Source organism: Pecten maximus, chromosome 6 (genome assembly GCF_902652985.1).
Source record: "Pecten maximus chromosome 6, xPecMax1.1, whole genome shotgun sequence".
Classification (NCBI taxonomy): Eukaryota; Metazoa; Mollusca; class Bivalvia; order Pectinida; family Pectinidae; genus Pecten; species Pecten maximus.
Window position 1 is genome coordinate 25,403,717 of NC_047020.1, and position 19,328 is coordinate 25,423,044.

Sequence of the window (19,328 nt, forward strand, 5' to 3'; positions counted from 1 at the left end):
AGGATCACACTAAGTTAGGGGGTGATAATCAGGTATAAAGGATTGTATTAAGTAGTGATGGAGCAATAATCAGTGTATTTATATCACCAAATTACAATTTTAGCCCAACATCCCAGTATGCTCCTGGCCAATATGAACACTGCATCTTATTTTGCTTATATTCAGAAAAAAACATATTGGACACATATGACAAAGTAAATCAAGGTCGTTCATTTGAACAAACGTATCCCTTCATCTTAGGGATGCTACTGGCCCAATATCATTATCCTATATCTACCTATCTTGGTTATTGAGAAGAAGTTCTTTAAATATTTTAACACATTTGACACATTTTATACTTTCTTTGGATCAAGGCCATTACTAACAAACTTGGCAACCCATCAGCTCAGCATGCTATGGGCCCCGATATCAGGTCTCTGGGCCTCTTGCATTGGTTATTGACAAGTCATTTAGAGAGTTTAGCACATTTGACTCCTGTGACCTTAAATGTAGACCAAGGTAATTCATTTGAACAAACTGTTGTTTAAAGGGAAAGTTGATGTCGGCCAGACAACAGACACCACACCATTGCATAAGCTCACTTTGTTCTCGAGTAGGTGAGCTGAAATAACTTTAATCAGTATATACCTGTAATGACTTATAAGTTAACCTACCTGTAGCAGCTGTGGGTGGCACACTTGGTGTTATACTTGAGGTAGGCCCCAGTGGTGGTACCATCGAAGTTGGCAAGTTCTTGTTGGGGATATAAATTGGAGTGGCCTTCGACCTACTCGGTATCACAGTCTTGCTTGGGGTCACTGGGGGCAGGGGATGTACCATTTTTGGAGTGGGGGTGGGGGTGGGGGTGGGGGTGGGAATCAGCCCACCACCCATGGTCTTTGAGGGGGTAATGGGGGCAGATGACTGACCAGTCCCTGTATTTTGAGGGTTCATGACAGTTTTATCACTGCTTATTTGGTCCAGTGTATTACTGGATTTGAGTATAGGGTCAATTGAAGATGTGGGGTCAGTCAGTACAACTGGTGAAGTCACAGGATGCAGAGTTGGGGCTTTTTGAGGTCTCTGGAGAATACGATGAAGTCAATGACACAGACAGATCATGATCAGCACTACGCTTCTGAACACTGGTCAGATGATTTGACACAGACAGCTTATCAGTGAAAGCATCTGAGCTTGACAAATCCTTGAATATGGGCGATGAAAGTGAAGATGACTTTAACGATGACATCACAATATCTGATGAGAGTTTGGAAGATGGCAATGATGCAGCCTGAATTTGTCTCATGGCACTTGCTGCTAGACTAGGAGATTTGGAGATTTTGGCAGAGGATGATAATGAAATGTATTTTGTTGGAGAAGGTGTTGTCTGACTAGCCACCTTTGGCAAATGAGACACTGTTTGTGATGAGCCTGCAATATCTGTTTTCAGTGAAGCATCTGGAAGACTTGTTGGTTGGTTGGAAGATGAGGACATGGATATAAACCTAGTCATCATACTCTGAAGAGATTTGTCTTGAGACCCAGTGATCCTATCATAGCTACTCTGTAACAAGGGTAGAGATGAAAATGTATCAGGGGTAGACAACTCTATTGGAGACTGAGAAGTGAGAGTCTCCATTATGGCCTGTCCTTTCCCAGAAGACTTGTCATTAATCACAGGACTTGTTTTCATATCCGTTGTCTTAGTGATACTGTCTGATGACAGGATCACTATTTTCGTTGCACTCTCACTCATTTTGGTCCCAATGTTCTTCTTTGTTGAACAATGCTGCTATATTAAATTCCTTGCATTACAGTTGAATTACACCAACACTGATAACGTGTACTGTACACACAACATGTAATGTAGATCCCATACATGCCACAGCACTTCATCATATTCACCAGTCAGAATCCTTCACTATACACTCCCGGGGAAGTAACAACTTAATCTTCCGTTCTACATTCATTTCAACACACGCCCTGAACATGTCACATACAAATCTTTATTTCCCCAAAATATTAATTTCCGTAGGGGTAGTTATACACATCCTAACAAATTAAAAACAGAAACGAAGAAAGTTGAACTCTCCAATTTCAGTCAAAACTTCCTTAGGCTGATATTACATCCAATGTAAATACATTTATGGATCCGTCCAGCATTCTTCCTTAAGAATCAGAGATGTAACATCCACACAGTAATTACAAAGGTTTTCTGTACCCACTTATCACCAGTTAGTGGCACTATAAGTGGTGATATGTCACATTATCTAAACTCATTATACTCATTATAAATCATTAACTCTCAATGACCACCGTCCACCATTTTACAGATATCCACTTCAGATTTACAGGTCACATATATGGGCGGTCCCTGTTTATTTACAATCCGATCACACTTCACAATATCCGGAGGAAGTGGTTGCCTGGCTATCCAATACAAATAACATTAGCACAAAATTCAGATTCAGGAGGTGGTCACTGTAGCTTCACAATCTGGTCAGAGTATACAGGCATGGTGACCCTGTAGATCACATCCAATACTGTAGGTGTTATAGGAAATACTGTAGATCACATCCAACACTGTAGATGTTATAGGAAATCCTGTAGATCACATCCAACACTGTAGATGTTATTGGAAATACTGTAGATCACATCCAACACTGCAGGTTTTATAGGAAATCCTGCAGATCACATCCAACACTGCAGGTTTTATAGGAAATCCTATAGATCACATCCAATACTGTAGATGTTATAGAAAGTATCTTAAAGACGAAGATCTAGCCTCGCCATCCTTATTGTTTACAGCCTTAATCACACGGTTCATTGACTTTTGTTTTTTCTTCTTTCACTAATCAATAACATGTCACTATTCAATAGACATGATTTTGGAACACCTTAACAATAGAGACCTTGATGACAGTCTGTCCCGAGTGGATAAACTTCAGGCACTAGATACACCTTAATGATGTGTATGATGGACGGATGGATGACCAGGATTATACCCCTGGTATGTCTGTCCTTTTCGATGTACTGGTCCTCTGTAGTTAAGTGCTAGAGTAGAACATCAGTAAACAAGTGAATGTATGAGGCTCTTCCAGACAAAGAACATCCGTGCTGGGACTTCCGCCACTACAATCCGCACAAACTCATGCCATGATTCAGTTCCTGTAAAAACACAGAAAAAAAACACATAATGTCAGTGTGTATGTGTGGAAGTCAGTACGCAAACCGCATCAACATAAAGAGAAAGCCCCCATACCAATGTAGGCTAATTAATATAACTGCTATATATCTGGCAGCAAATTGTTCTAATGCAAGCCAAACAATTTCTTCCTCAATGAGAAAATAAATACCTATAATATCAAATGTCACAGATGTTATCTAGTAAGACTGATCAGAGTTCTACATTAGTATGTATATACTAGATGTTGGAAGTGTATTACACAAACCAAACAATTCCTCAGTAAACTTCCCTGAACAACATCTATTAGTATTAGTTACAATTGTTATTAATGAATGAAGACCTGTCATTTGCTACATGTAGCTGGAAGATGATAGCTGAGACCTCAGGTTGGTGCACTCTAAAATGACAAGTCCAGAGTACCTCTGTAATCCTATCAACTCTATAGCTATGTATAATGAAATATTATCTTCAGGGTGAATTTTGTCTGATGAAGGTGACAAATATAAGGTAGTCACTGAAAAATCATGCTTAAAAAAAAGGTAGTTACTGAAAAATCATGCTTAAAAATCACAAAGTCTTGATTCTGACCCTGTAACTGTTTTATAGACTACAGAAATACGTTTTATCAAATAAGGTTTTTAGCTGTTGAAATATGAAAATAGGATTATTTCCTGTTTGTTAATATAATTTCCAAAAATTACATTAAAAGATCTTTTTTAAAACATTTTTCAGTCAAAAAAGAAAATTAAAAAAAAAATGCTTTAGCTGTAATAGAGTAAAATTTAACACTGCCTGGTATATCAATCTTTTCATTATCTAAGCAGCAAACCCATTCAAACTTGTGAACAAAAAAAAACATGACAGATGTAATGACATCCACGTGTGTAGGAAATATAGCATTCTGTCTCGGAAAAAGCAGAGTTACAGGAAATGGACACAATTAGACTTTGTGGCAGTTAAACTTGGACAGAAATAACAGATGGAAGTTGTACAATAATCTTCATTATATCTATTGGACCATGTGAAATGTCGATCCTAATACACAGGAACACGCCCAGTGTAATGGTCCAGACATCAGCACATATGAATTATTTGTTGGGATTGAGCTGTTTCAAAATCTGAGAGCTATTAGTTGTATTATACTGATTTATCGATGACAAAGTCTGCCAAATCTGATCCAGTAATTGATTTAAGCTGCAGAGAACTGTTGATATTTACATCAATGATGAAACTCTTCAATCTACCCAAATTCAAACTGCCAAATAAAAAAGTGTGCTTCATTCAGATTGCTTTTTAATTCATGTCAATTATAGATGAAAGTCTTTGAAGATTGAATTCGTTACAGGTTTGCAAATGAAGTCTGAGAAAGAAAATTACTTAGATCTAATAAACTTTTAGAGGGGGAGGTGACTTCTCTTGAGAAAAACTGCCAATATTAATCATGTGTGCTAAATTCTGGAACATTTTCAGCCTATTAATTAAAGCCACATCAAGGGTCTTACCACATTGATGGAAGTCAGTTGCCATATCAAAACCTCATTAAAAGTTCATTAAAGCACTTCTTTCTGCTGGTGCAGTACATAGTACATGAATTTTCTATAGTACACCTGCATGCTGACTGCAGTCTGAGAGACAATCTGTGTTAACTTACCATTCACTGATTACTGTCGTTTTTCTAATCTTCATAAACTTTGGAAATCTATTTCTATGTGGCCTTTTATCAGATCAGAAACTTTGTATTTGTTTCAAGTTTTGTAGATGTTTATTGGAGGTGAATTTATTGCTTTACCAATTATATAACTTCAGAATGATCATGTCATGAGTATTTGAGGTAAGATTTTTTTTCACATATTTTCTGATAACCTCGATCACTAGAGTTCTTTGAATACACTATATTCATATTTTGAATATACATGTACTATATTATACAGAAAAAACCCATCAACTCTGTTCAAAACTCTGGAAATCACTGTCACATTCATGACCCAGAATTATCCTTGATAGTAATGTTTCAAAGTATATGAAGCAATGATGTAGTCATAAATATATTTTTTTCTAGACCACTGCATAAGTATGCATTTCAAAATAGTTTTCATAACTAATTCTACAAAGATTATAGTTTCCTTGGAAGAACCAGGTTTTAAAGAGAGAAATCAAGTAATGCAAAACTGAGGATTTTAAACAGAATTATAGCAAGCAAATTCAAGGAAGATGATTTGGTTAACAATTTTACAAACATTCAACACCGAAAGATGAAATTAATCAAAATAAGGTAATTTTAGGATGATTATATAGGACTTGAGTGGGGAAGAGGACAAACATGCAGTGTTGTGAGAGAAGAGTTAGAAGGGTAAGAGATGATGATTGGGGAGGATAGGGAGGGGGAAAGGGGGAGACAGATGGTTAAAACCTTAGCAGTACACCAGCCAAGTCCCTGGAACAACAACCAAAGCAACTCCTAACACAGAGCCAGCACAAGTACATTACAACAACCAATATCAAGACTCAGTCAGCTTTACCACACATTTCTCATGGCTTCTCCTCAGAGATGGATGGAAACTGTCATTACTCCTAAATGTTTCCTTCACCTCCGTACTCCCCTTTACAACAATAACAAAACAAAGTTGTAAACACTTCCCAGAATTCTTTCTAGAATCCTGACGAGGAGGTAGAATAAAACATGGAACACCTTTCTACAGCAGGCTCCAGGCTTAGCAGAACGTGGATAAAAACAGTCTACCTTCCTCTCACATTAGCTGCAAATTACAATTCCAAATGAGACTCCACTGAGGTATGAAGGAGAGATGTGTATGTGATCATGTCTTAATCTCCCATGTCATCCTAACAGATTTACACGCCCTGTACTGTACCACACTCCATGGGATCACATCCTCTGCTAGTTGGCTCTGAGGAATGCCACACTAATACATGTAATAAACCCGCATTAGCAATGCTACAAAATAGATAAATAAACATGTGTACATTTTTATTTTCCAAATTACCAAATCATTTTACCACTGTAACATCCAATAATAGGTATCTGCCTGACAGATCTATGCGGTACTTATCTCATATATTCACTTTTTTTTCAAATAATCTAAAGTGCTTTTGTCTTTTTGCAAAAACAAAGATATACATCAAAATCCGGGGTAAATAAATTTCAAATTCCTCATTTTTTGAAATTTATCAAATCATCCCTTAAATTCATGCATGTTTTGAAATACCAAGGACTGAAATCTTCTCTGTAAAACATCTCCTGACAACATGTAATGGTAATCTACATTCCAGGCAACACATACCTTGAAGTTCAACATGAACAGACAGGAAACCCATTCCAAATATCTCAAACCCAATACAATCATATTTTGCATGACTGTGAGCACCTGTCTTAGTTATATATATTGATTTTTAGGAAGAAATAGTGTGTGTCAATTTTAACAAATATCATATATCCTTGAACCTAAGTAAATGGCTGTGTTGGCATTCAGAACACATTAGCATACCACATGGAAGTTTAATATGAGGAACGAAAGACAAACTGTGCAGCTGTTTAATTAAACAAAAAGTCAATGCCGATGTTACACAAGCAGAAAATGAAAAACATACATGAAAAGTGCACCTAAGTAACACAATGATCTAAAGTTTTTAAATCAATATTAAAGTCTAAAGACTTAATAACTATGAACTAGGAAAAGTTTCAGTTTATTTTCTAATTATGTGATCGGATAGAGAGTAACAAGAGAACAATGCTCTGTTTTGTGGACTATAGTTATTCAAAGTGTCTTTTTTTAAAACAAGGGCCCATTGGGCCCGAATCGCTCACCTGCTATCCAATGATCCTTTTTATGCTTTAACATAATTGAGATCAAGATCAGGGACCAGATATAAGATCTCAGGGCCTTGCAATTATTTGAAAAGGTGTTTTTTTTTTTAAATATTTTGGCCAATTTAACTATTTCAAACTTAAATCAAAGTGGAGGTCATTCATTTGAACAAACTTCTTAAAGTCTTTCAGACTTTCACCCGTCTTTCAGGCTTTCACCCAAGCATGATACAAGCCAAATATTAGGTCTCTGGTCCTTTTAGTTCTTGAGAAGAAGTCATGGGAATATTTCTGTCTATTTGACCCCTATGATATTGAATGAAGGCCAAGGTCTTTCATTTGAACAAATTTGATAGCCCTTCACCCCAGCATGAGACCCAATAAGTCAGTTAAAGATTTTAGCTTTTTTGACTCCTGTGACCTTGAATGAAAGTCAAGGTCATTCATTTGGAAGCCCTACTTCCCAGCATGCTACAGGCCCAATATTAGGTCTCTGGGTCTATTGGTTATTGAGAAGAAGTTGTTTAATGGATAAGCTGATCCCAGACACCGGACTGATGACGAATGCTGCGCCACGGCATAATATAGCTCACATACCCTTTGGCCAGGTGAGCCAAAAAGGCACTGTAATGGGATACAATAGTTGTTGTACCCTTTAATAGAAATATTGTGTGCTTGCTGATAAAAAATATGCACACTACCTGCATGAAAACATAATGTTTACTGCATGCAAATTTTAGAATATAAGTCATATAAATCCCTGCTTAATCTAAATTATAACTATGTATTTCCCTCAAAGGTCAGTATTTTAGACTTTAAAATTTCCATCAACGGTTAAGAACATCTACAGCATTTCAGATCATTTAAAATAAATAAAAAGAAAGAGTGCATGCAGCCATGTGCAGAATGATTCAGTGTAAGAGTATTCTGTGGGCGAGGTTCTATACCAACAGTCAAGGAGTCCTATCATATACACGATACAATCTATATCAGAACAGAGGTCCTCAGTTTTACCATCTTCACACATGCAATTCATAGCTCATCATACACCAGGGGGCATAAATGTCTTGATTCATAAGTCAGGTATCACCCCCTCGGGTACTGGGCAGTGTTGGTAATATATATCTATGACTACACTACCGGCTCTGATACCCAAATGTACTGTATTTCTTCATGGTGGAGCTAACTCAATAACATCAGATCTGAATACAGCAATATCATTGTGAAACCGCACTGATGAAATCCCGTATCAAATGAAGGGATGCCATTATGTATCATATAAAGTGTCACTCACGTGTACTGCAAAAATTTTGATAGAAATATTGTATATAATGTTCCGGTTCTGTGAGAATAGGCCAAGATAGGTTAAAACAGGAACTGTCTGTGAGAATAGGCTAAGATAGGTTAAAACAGGAACTGTCTGTGAGAATAGGCTAAGATAGGTTAAAACAGGAACTGTCTGTGAGAATAGGCCAAGATAGGTTAAAACAGGAACTGTCTGTGAGAATAGGCTAAGATAGGTTAAAACAGGAACTGTCTGTGAGAATAGGCCAAGATAGGTTAAAACAGGAACTGTCAGTGAGAATAGGCCAAGATAGGTTAAAACAGGAACTGTCTGTGAGAATAGGCCAAGATAGGTTAAAACAGGAACTGTCTGTGAGAATAGGCCAAGATAGGTTAAAACAGGAACTGTCTGTGAGAATATAGGCCAAGATAGGTTAAAACAGGAACTGTCTATGGCAGACATCAATACCTAATATCTACTGGAAGAATATAACACAAACCAAGTGGTTTACATGCAAAATATGCCCCAGACATTACATGACATAAAGTCAACAAAGGGCCATGTGTGGTTAATACCCCATATTAGCAATGACACTCCCAAGATAAATGGAAAGCCGCAGGTACCATGTCATGAGATATATGCAGGTGAATGATTGGTCATAACTCTGCACAAACTGTTTCAGTATGGAACAAGAGTGGTCAGAAGATAATTTAGCTCATTTAGTGGGGAAATCCCAAAGACATACAAAAGAAGGTCAAAGGTCACGGTCATGTTCAGCAGATCTGAAAATATAGTACCAATGAAAAGGTCGTGGTCATTTAGAAATATACATGCCAAATAACTAAGCTAAATCCGAACAAGTATTGACACAACACTAACGCCAGGGGTACAGCAATAAAATGGCTCTGTAAAAACTATTTTACTTAAAACATGAATTCATTACAACCTGCAATCTCCTCCTTTATAGTCTCTATGCAATTAAAAGGGATTCAAAAACATTCTGGTCCATTCTGTATCTTGATCGACCTAGCTATAATTAATTCATAATGATGGCAAACTTTGTATCCTGAACCCTGATTGGTCTCTAACTTAAGGGTATGGAGCGACATATATAACGAACAATGACCTAACCCTTATTATAGACAATATATCATGGACTATATGGAGTGATGGCTGACATTGTCATTATGATCTATATGGAATGATGGCTGACATTGTCATTATGATCTATGTGGAATTTTGATGACTGACATTGTCATTATGATCTATATGAAATGATTGCTGACATTGTCATCAGGATCTATGTGGAATGATGACTGACATTGTCATCAGGATCTATGTGGAATGATTGCTGACATTGTCATCAGGATCTATGTGGAATGATGGCTGACATTGTCATCATGATCTATGTGGAATGATGGCTGACATTGTCATCAGGATCTATGTGGAATGATGGCTGACATTGTCATTATGATGTATGTGGAATGATGGCTGACATTGTCATCATGATCTATGTGGAATGATGGCTGACATTGTCATCATGATCTATGTGGAATGATGGCTGACATTGTCATTATGATGTATGTGGAATGATGGTTGACATTGTCATTATGATATATGTAGAATGATGATTGACATTGTCATTATGATCTATGTGGAATGATGGCTGACATTGTCATTAAGATAGGTGTGGAATGATGGCTGACATTGTCATCAGGATCTATGTGGAATGATGGCTGACATTGTCATTATGATCTATATGGCTGACAAAATATCATGAACATGAACTTTAATTTGTATGATGAACTTAGATTTAATAAACACTCAACAAATACAATTGTAAAGGAAACTACACTCATGTGAGATCCTAAACTTCAGAAACAACATTAGATGTATTGTAATATATATTACATCTGTCATGTACAGGAGTAGAATAAGCCTCAAAATAAGACATCCAGAGAGCACAACATCTAAACAACCCCAACACATTTCTCAAGTCCATTAGAAATTACAAGGACTTACGTTACCACAAAATGACATAAGAATCAGCTATACTTTATACTTACATGTCAAATTCCCACGTAATTAAAATCCATCAGAACTTTTTTTCCAAAATCTCTGCAAGAAACCTATCGGATTTCATGAAATTGCAAAATGCTTTCCCACTATAGAAATATGAAGCATCTGGTTTGTGTTAGATTAGAGGTCTGTGAATGAGGACTGGTGTAGACAGGCTTCATAACACTCTGTGTCCCTGTACATGTCTGCTACCTCCACATATTACACCACTACAAAGCCATATGGGGACTATTACCAGCAGCAGTAATAGCCTCCTGTTTTCATCTTGATAATATTTTTATTGGGCTGGAAACTGAAATTATTTCTATTTTATTACATTCATTAAAATTGATATCCCAAAATAGTGTAGAGGGCTGGCCCTGTTCTATGAGGAATGGAAGTCACCTATAGAGTCAAAACGAAGAGTTTCTAAATAGATTTTCTACATCTGTGTAAATACTTCAGATGGGATAAATGTTGGTTATCTGAATTTTGTATGTGATTGCTAAACCTCAGCTGCTAACAGCCATCAAATCTGTTACACAAGTTCATCCAACCCTGTACACACATCCACAGAATCCTAAAAGATTACTTCTACTCGGAAATATCTATCATTAACTTATCTGTTGATAGGTAAGTCCACCCCCACACAGCCTTGGAACTATTTATCCTTATCATTACAACAAAAATCTGTAACATGTATGATTCAATAAAGTTTCCTTCACCAACTATGTAGGTGGTATGATACAATTCTTTGTATAGACAATCATTTATAGTATATATAAATGCCAGTGCTCTTGACTGTATATTTAAGTGTACTCTGTCTTCTTTAAGTCTTGCTTAAAGGCAGTATGTTTTAAATAATTTCATGTTTATGTAACACATGTCATATCGTACTATTATCAATCTTATACATTACATTTTTGTTCTTATCTGTGAAAGTTTACTATACTTCTGTTATCATTGTTATCAATTCTGTGATTGGACCCTTGGATTTGTTGAACTGAATCAAATAAATAAAACAAAACTTTTCAATTATCAAGGCAGCAATAGGATAGCTCGTTCCCTATCCCGTGAGCTATGACAGTGTGGAATGAAAACATTCAACCTACCAAAGATTTCCTAAGCTAGAATATTTATATTATATTTCTAAATAATTCTTTAACCTAATGATGTTCCAAAGTATAATGTATACTATATGGGCCACCGCATACTTTATGTATCCATAATGGATTGAGTCAAGTCTTTCACAACTCAAAGATATATAATGTGTAAGGTAACACATCAGGCAGTACACCATGAGCTAGGAAACACTCTGGGACAGTGTAGAAATTGCTTAAATATGCAGTTGCAGCATTGGTTCGAATCCTGTAGTGTTGCATTTCGCTCACTCGATGTAGCATAAATATTTTCCCACTTGCCGTTACTGATGATAACTTAGAATGTTGATTGACTCCTAGTGTCAAGTTAAGTGGCAGATAGAATGAGGAACAATTCCCAGGCATCGTCAGCAATGTTTAGTATACAGGCAATCAGTAGCTAATGACAAACAGTTAGGACCATCTACAGGTGAAGCCAATTCCCTGGTGGCCAACATAGACATCCACATAAACACATATTATCTTCTATACTCCATCTGTTTGATGCCGACCTTTTAGCCTCACAAATGTCATCATTAAAATAGTATATAAACTTAAGGTAAAGCCTTATTCACCGATCTGACTATTTCAGCATCGTAAAAACACTTCAGTTTGGAATCTGATTTCTACAAATATTTTGACATTAGACAGACAGACGATTTACTCCAAGGCTAAACCTGAAACTCTTCCAACTTAAGGTATAGTACAGTCTAAAACATGCATCTTTAAAATTCAAGCTCCATTTCCACAACTGTTAAATATCTGCCAACAAAATGACACAAAATATATTCATTTTTTTTTTGATAAATTTTTCTTGAAGAATACATCTATCACTTATTCTTCTAAATTCATTATCTACATCCATACATTTTGGATACTTCAGAAGATTCAAACCCAGAAAAACAAATGACAATGCCAAACTCTGGAAAATTTATTGTTGAAAGAAATTAATATTTTTTTAATTTTATACCATCAGAAAGCATAGGCCAACTGCATGTATTCAAATTTTAACCTAGCAGCCTCTTGTGTGTGAAAATTGGTATCATTAAATTTGATCTACATGGTCGCTTACATAATACAATGTGAAAGTATAAGATAATAAGCCATATGTTGGTGAGAGCCAAACCACAGGGAAGCAGAAAGGAGGGGGAAGGGGGGGGGGGGGGGGGGGGGGGGGCTATTGGGGTGGTGGAGTCAAACCACAGGGAAGCAGAAAGGAGGGAAAGGGGGAGGGGCTATTGGGGTGGTGGAGTAAAAACAAATAAGATGGGCAGCTGGTCAGTAGGGGGGGGGGGGGGGGGGGCTATTGGGGTGGTGGAGTCAAACCACAGGGAAGCAGAAGCAGAAAGGAGGGGGAAGGTGGAGGGGGGGGGGGGCTATTGGGGTGGTGGAGTCAAACCACAGGGAAGCAGAAAGGAGGAGGAAGGGGGAGGGGGTTATTTGGGATGGTGGAGTAAAAACAAATAAGATGGGCAGCTGGTCGGGGGGGGGGGGGGGGCTATTGGGGTGGTGGAGTAAAAACAAATAAGATGGGCAGCTGGTCAGTAGACTGGCCCATGTCTCCTGATCAAATCTCTCTGCTAGATGATCAATACTTCAATATTTAAATCTGGATAAGTTTCAAACTAAGGGGAGATAATCTAGTAGAAAAACCTTAGGGCATGCAGCAGCCAGAGTCCAAAGAATGTTTGGAAGAAAAACAGGAAACAGGTAGGTACTGGCAAAATGAAAGCAAGCAAGGAAAGCTAGGGCAGCATGATTGGAGGAAATAAAGTGGGCAACAGAGGTATAAAACTTTTCAATATACCCAGAGGATATTACTCATGTTCAAGTTATCAAATCTCAAAAAAAGTATTCTGGAACATTTTCTTCAGGCTGGAAATGTTAATGTGATAGAAGTTATATAACACAACCAATATGATATTCAAGAGCATGGCATTTCGATGACTACACTGGGGGAACATAAAATGAAATGTCAGTTCTTGAAGAGATCAAATTGAGAATATCCAAAAATGAAACAAATAAATCCAAGCACAAATAAAACACTCGAGGTGAAAAAAACCGTCGTAACTCAGAACCAAAGTAACTTTAAGCAGAAACCACATGACTCTTGACGTCATCTATAGGGAACCCTAAGTAGGTTATTTTCATGGAATATCATGTTGGTTGTATTATATAACTTCTATCATACTCAAAAGAGTACACTGATCTAGACCTCCTTTTGACAAAATGACATCGAGCTGCTCTATCTGTTATTGGATTTTTTAAATGACAATTAGTATAACGATCAACATTCAATAGATAATTTTTGTCAAAATCTAGGGCCGTTAATCCAGGTTATAAGAGCTTAGACAATCTGGAAGATATGGAAAGCATGATGAAGGTTAAGGGGCTATGATACACTGGTGATATCTTACAGAGGAGATCAGTAAATTAGGAAGGAAAAGGACAGTAACAGCAGGGAAAGACTGGAACAAATATATTTTAAATGGAATGGAATTATATAATAATGGGATATAGTGTATGGAATATTGTGAGAAAATTTATGCATGGAATATTGTGAGAAAATGAGTATGGAATATTGTGAGAAAAAGCTATATTGTGAGAAATCGTGTATGGAATATTGCAAGAAATAATATATGGAATATTGGGAGAAATTATGTATGCAATATTGGGAGAAAATATGTATGCAATATTGGGAGAAATAGTGTATAGAATATTATGAAAAAATGTGTATGTGTATAGAATATTGTGAGAAAAGGTGTATGGAATATTGTGAGAATTAGTGTATGGAATATTGTGAGAAATAGTGTATGGAATATTGTGAGAAATAGTGTATGGAATATTGTGAGAAAATGTGTATAGAATATTGTGGAAAAAGGTATATGGAATATTGTGAGAAATTATGTATGCAATATTTCGAGAAATAGTGCATGGAATATTGTGAGAAAAGGTATATGGAATATTGTGAGAAATAATGCATGGAATACTGTGAAAAATAGAGTAGGGCGTATTGTGAGAAATTGTGACTGTGTATGGAATTATGGGAAGAAAAACAAAGTTGGGAAAGGAAAAAAGGAGCGAAGGTGGATTTTAGAGGTGGGACAATCGGAGGAAGAGACAGGGTCAGGGACACCAAGTCAGTTAGGTAGATGGAGTGATGGATTAGGTGAGAGCTGGTAAAAAGTCCAGCTAAGTTATGCAGCAGCCACTACCAATATTACCAGACTATACACTGCTGTCTGGGGCTATAAATCAAGGATCCAGTATATTACTTTGTACAGCATGTACAATCTGCTGTAACCATATATTTCTGTAGAGTTTATTTCCACATCATGGAACTGTTAATGTGTATTCTAGTACAATGTATTATTTAGGTCTACAACAAGAACAAATCTCAAGGATAGTGATTCCACCTGTACTGTCTATATATCTCATTCCCAGGGTTGGTGCTGGCAACTTCGGAGTAGCTGGGCCAGAGAAGCCGATAAATCTCAAAACACGATTTTTCCATTTAGATTATATTCCACTAAGAGCTCAGAGATCAGGAACAAATTGGCATTAAAACTCCAACTCTTGTAATTTAGATTTCTTTGAAAGATAATTTGCTATTATCTTACTAAATATTGAGTACATATAAACATGTCATAAAGTAAACAGCTCCATCTATACAGTCATGTTTGTGTGAGGAATACTATCTATGACCAATTTGGTTTTGAAATTAAAAGCTTTAGACAAAAGGCCTCTTATATTATTAAATCTAAGTGAACTGTATTAATTTATCAGATTTGGTTTTTGTTGTGGTTATAAATTTGAGTAGTGCAGTCAGTGTTCCCCAAACTTTGGCAGGAGGGTGTTTCCTTTAATTTGGGGCAAGACCTAGGGGTGAAGTGCTAATGGTTATGAGATTCACCATAAACTTGTCAACTGATATCAGTCAGTTATTTATTAAAAAGAGACCTCTCTGTACTTAATAAAGTTATGATGATATGGCTCTGCGTTATAAATGCCACCTACATTTGCCCGATACACTGACACTGCCAAACTATCTGTATGGCTAGGGTGTAATATGAAGTGTTCCATACACCTCATCTTCCCATCTTCTTCCATCAACATGTTGTTTTGGGTTCTTTAATGATCTCAAGAATCTTTTCGGAATGTACCAAAGCGAGTTCAAAGGTTAAGGTGACGGGAGAAATAATCATAAACTTATCCATGTGATGGTAGCTCCCTACCACTGCCTATATAATGTCTGATCTTCAAACAAACCCAAACAGACAGTGTATAGTTGCTGTGCTGGTGATGCTCCTTTCAGTGCCACTTGTACACATGCTAACTTACACCGGTGCAAGTTTCTGCACTTTATGTCCCATGGTACCTGATCTCTTAGCACACATACATACACACTTACTTCACACTTCTCAGTCTAAGATTCCAAACTTGAAAATGTTGGACAGTGACCAAGAACTACTGCTGTTGTAAGGAAAAACATTATCTTGCAATGCTGCAATCTTTCATGGCAAAAAGACAAAACATGCACCTCCTTTCACAGGCCAAATCTATGTACATTTATTATAGAGGAGACTGAGATCTATTTTGGGTATACAGTGTAGTGTATACTGGCAAAAAAACCCACACAAATGACATAGGTATGTGGTGTACCGTAACACCTCACTAACCTAACATCATCAGCAATCGAAAGAATTACTGAAAAGTCAATATTCAAAACAAAATCAAATTTCAAGAATTTCATATTTACCATACATCCTCAAAAAAAGTCAATACTCCAAACATCTAATATGAATGAAAAAAAAGTTTTTGTGATTTGCGTTAATCTTCTTTGTTTACTTGTCAACATGCTTACAGATATGCGTTCCTATAGGCATATTTACACTATCATATTACCTATGGTTTTCATGTGTTTCTCAATTAGCTGTAGTATCTTATAAAACAATAACGAAGTTGATCAATTATTTACATGTGTTAGGCTACTGTGGTACATTAATCAATAAAGATAATGGTGAGGAAAGATTCTCACTTTAGTCTCTCGCTTTAAACACCTTATTGAACTGTTTATTGGTACATGTAGATTTTTATCTTGCTATTCCAGAAAAAAAATGTCAGTATCTTTCCACAAACCAGTCTCTGGTCTGAACTTTTCATCTAACCTGATAATTTTACTTCATTATCCCAGAGTTGCTTATAATCAAATTTTTCAAAATAATTCAACTATAAGCATTTTCATTTTTGTGATTTTTCCCTGCACACTGTTATTCCAATTATAAGGAGTGAAAATAATACAGAGGCTATTTAGAAAGGTCTTCCGTTGAATATAACATATAATTATATATTACACAATGAAATTCCATCATTTTCTGATCTTACCTGGAAAATTTTTGTTGATATAACTGTTGTCAAATGCATAATTAATCAACAACCACACAACGTATATTGCAGCCGTGTAGAAACAACTAAATGTTATACAGTGCAACTTCCGAAAACCGAACCTTCTAAAAACCGAACACCTCTGAATACCGAACGAATTGTCATTGTACGGAATTGGTCCTTCTTTATTATAGTATTAAAAAACTTCCAAATACCGATCCCTCTGAATTCCGAACACCGGACTGATTTTGTGTCCGGTTCCTGTTAAAATATACCAAAAATTACTTCTGAAAACCGGCCTTACCTGAGCGATTATGACACGAGGTCAGGCCAGTCAACCGTGAAACAACAACTGTGACGGGTATTGTGTGAAGCCTTATTGCCCCGGGACCTACGTAGGTGTTTTGTACAGGTATCCAATATATACTCCAAGGGGGCATTATGACGGAAGGCCTAGTGTATAATCAACACGACAATTATGAAACAATGCCACACTTCATTGAAGCGCGTCGGTGGGTTTATCTTCTCAATGCAAGTAGAGCTAGAAGCCTTAGTTTCGCATTTAATTTAAATGAGTTTCGCATTTAATTTAAATGAGGCCCAAAAGGGGTTGTTTTCGTAAAGAAGCCCGTGATGTTTTTTTTAGACAACAGCGATGTCGGAAATACGACCAGTATCATCTGATCAATTGTAATTGATATTGAAACAAAATATCTTCACACCCTTTAATATTATTTGATGTGTAAAATATTCCGTATCGGACCACATGACGAAGCTTCACCGGATGTAACAAAATGTAGGCCGATCGTAAAGTGTAGTTGTACATGTGAAAATACTGTTTAAAACTATTGTTATAGTAATTTGCCTTTCTTATATATTCTGCAATATAAACATTGATTAACTTTCATAATATGCATATTATTCAGACAATCCAAATTGTCTAAGTATGTACGTGCCGTTTTGTAATCGGGTGCATTCTAATAAAACATCGTCCAACCAATTATATCCGGAATTTGACCGGTCATTTTTCGATCAACTTCTCCAAACCGAACCCTCTATAAACCGAACAAATAGTCATGTCCCATGCATGTTCGGTATATAGAGGTTCCACTGTACCTTCAATTATCACCAATCCATTTGGATCTGAACCGAAAAATTAACAGATTTCAAAGCAGTGAATCGAAAGAGCCATTCTGATTGGTAAAAACAAACAAATTCATCACAGAGATGATATCAGCGGTGAAGATGTTATAAAACTATGACACTTTGTTTCTATTGATATAATTATGTAAGATGACCAAATATACAATGTTATATACTCAATATCTATATTGCAGACAATGGCAAGTGTAATCTATGATCACACAAGTATGGGTGCGTAAAATACGTTCTAATACGAGCTTAGTGTAGACTACGCCGATTGTGGTCACGCAGGACATCAACTTCGGGACGAGGTGACATAAACACCTTCTCTTAAAAAAGTTGGCTCGTTACGTACATTCACAACAATATGATGATTTATGGAGCAAAGATGACCAATATCCGAGGCAGAGGTAGAATTGGTTACCTGAGCTAGGTAAATCATCATAATCATAGGAGCAAAGTGTCATGATTGTTTTATTACATTTCTGTATAGTTTCCATACCACTTAAACTGTATCTTATTCCATAATATTCACCACAATGTCATAAATACCACATCTTTGATCAAACATCACATTGCAAATTGATGGAATGTGGATGAAATTCTGATTTGCTAAATTATCATGACATCATGGCATCACAGAACACTCGTACGAGTGTGAACTACAGTGTTTTATCATTGTCGCAGATTGCACTTCAATGTTACATAGAATAACACCTGATTGGATGAAAACCAATCGACAACTGATGCACAACTGAAAATGTAATAAAATTTTTACTGGTAAAAATATAAGAACAGAACTTAACTCAGGGTAAGGTGAAAATGAAACTGCTGCCAGCTAGATGGTTTAATTAAATCTTATTCATTTCATGTTCAAATTACATTGAAGGTTGATAGAAAATAAAAATCATTATGACAGCTTAAACTTAGGTTGAGTGTCATAATTATATACTAGTATCAACTAAGGGCACAATAAATACTTAATATTCCAAATTGTACACCACCATCAATACTAAAACCTTCTTTATCAACTTCAGATATTTATTATTATTAATTATTTTTTTCATTTTCAGTTAGAGCACAAGAGCAGCATCCATGATTACCCTTACCATCTCACAGAGAAATGCCTGAGGCAGCAATCAATACTGTGATGGTTAAATTAAATCTATAATGAAATTTCACGTTTAATCTTAACCAACATATTTTGAAATTGGCAGTAAAAGTCAATATCGCTATTACCTATTTATCAGTGTAATTATTTATCTATAAATTATAGAAGCCCATGACATGAATTCTATTGCAAAAATTAATGACTTTCAAAATTTGTAT

The 19,328-nt window shown here is 36.3% G+C and overlaps 2 protein-coding genes across 3 annotated transcripts in view; both read right to left on the bottom strand.

The window, feature by feature from the left end:
- LOC117329336 (G protein-regulated inducer of neurite outgrowth 1-like) overlaps positions 1 to 831 on the bottom strand; it is a 32,644-nt gene extending 31,813 nt beyond the window's left edge. For both annotated transcript variants that reach the window (XM_033887250.1, XM_033887249.1), the window contains exon 1: positions 654 to 831. In XM_033887250.1, coding sequence (XP_033743141.1) covers positions 654 to 819 — 166 coding nt within the window. In that variant the 5' untranslated portion in view covers positions 820 to 831. The remainder of the gene's footprint in view (positions 1 to 653) is intronic.
- A 4-nt stretch (positions 832 to 835) lies between these two features.
- LOC117329351 (serine-rich adhesin for platelets-like) overlaps positions 836 to 19,328 on the bottom strand; it is a 47,489-nt gene continuing 28,996 nt past the window's right edge. Inside the window, exon 2 of the mRNA XM_033887273.1 lies at positions 836 to 3,147. Within this exon, the coding sequence (XP_033743164.1) occupies positions 1,007 to 1,735 (729 nt within the window). The 5' untranslated portion in view covers positions 1,736 to 3,147 and the 3' untranslated portion in view covers positions 836 to 1,006. The remainder of the gene's footprint in view (positions 3,148 to 19,328) is intronic.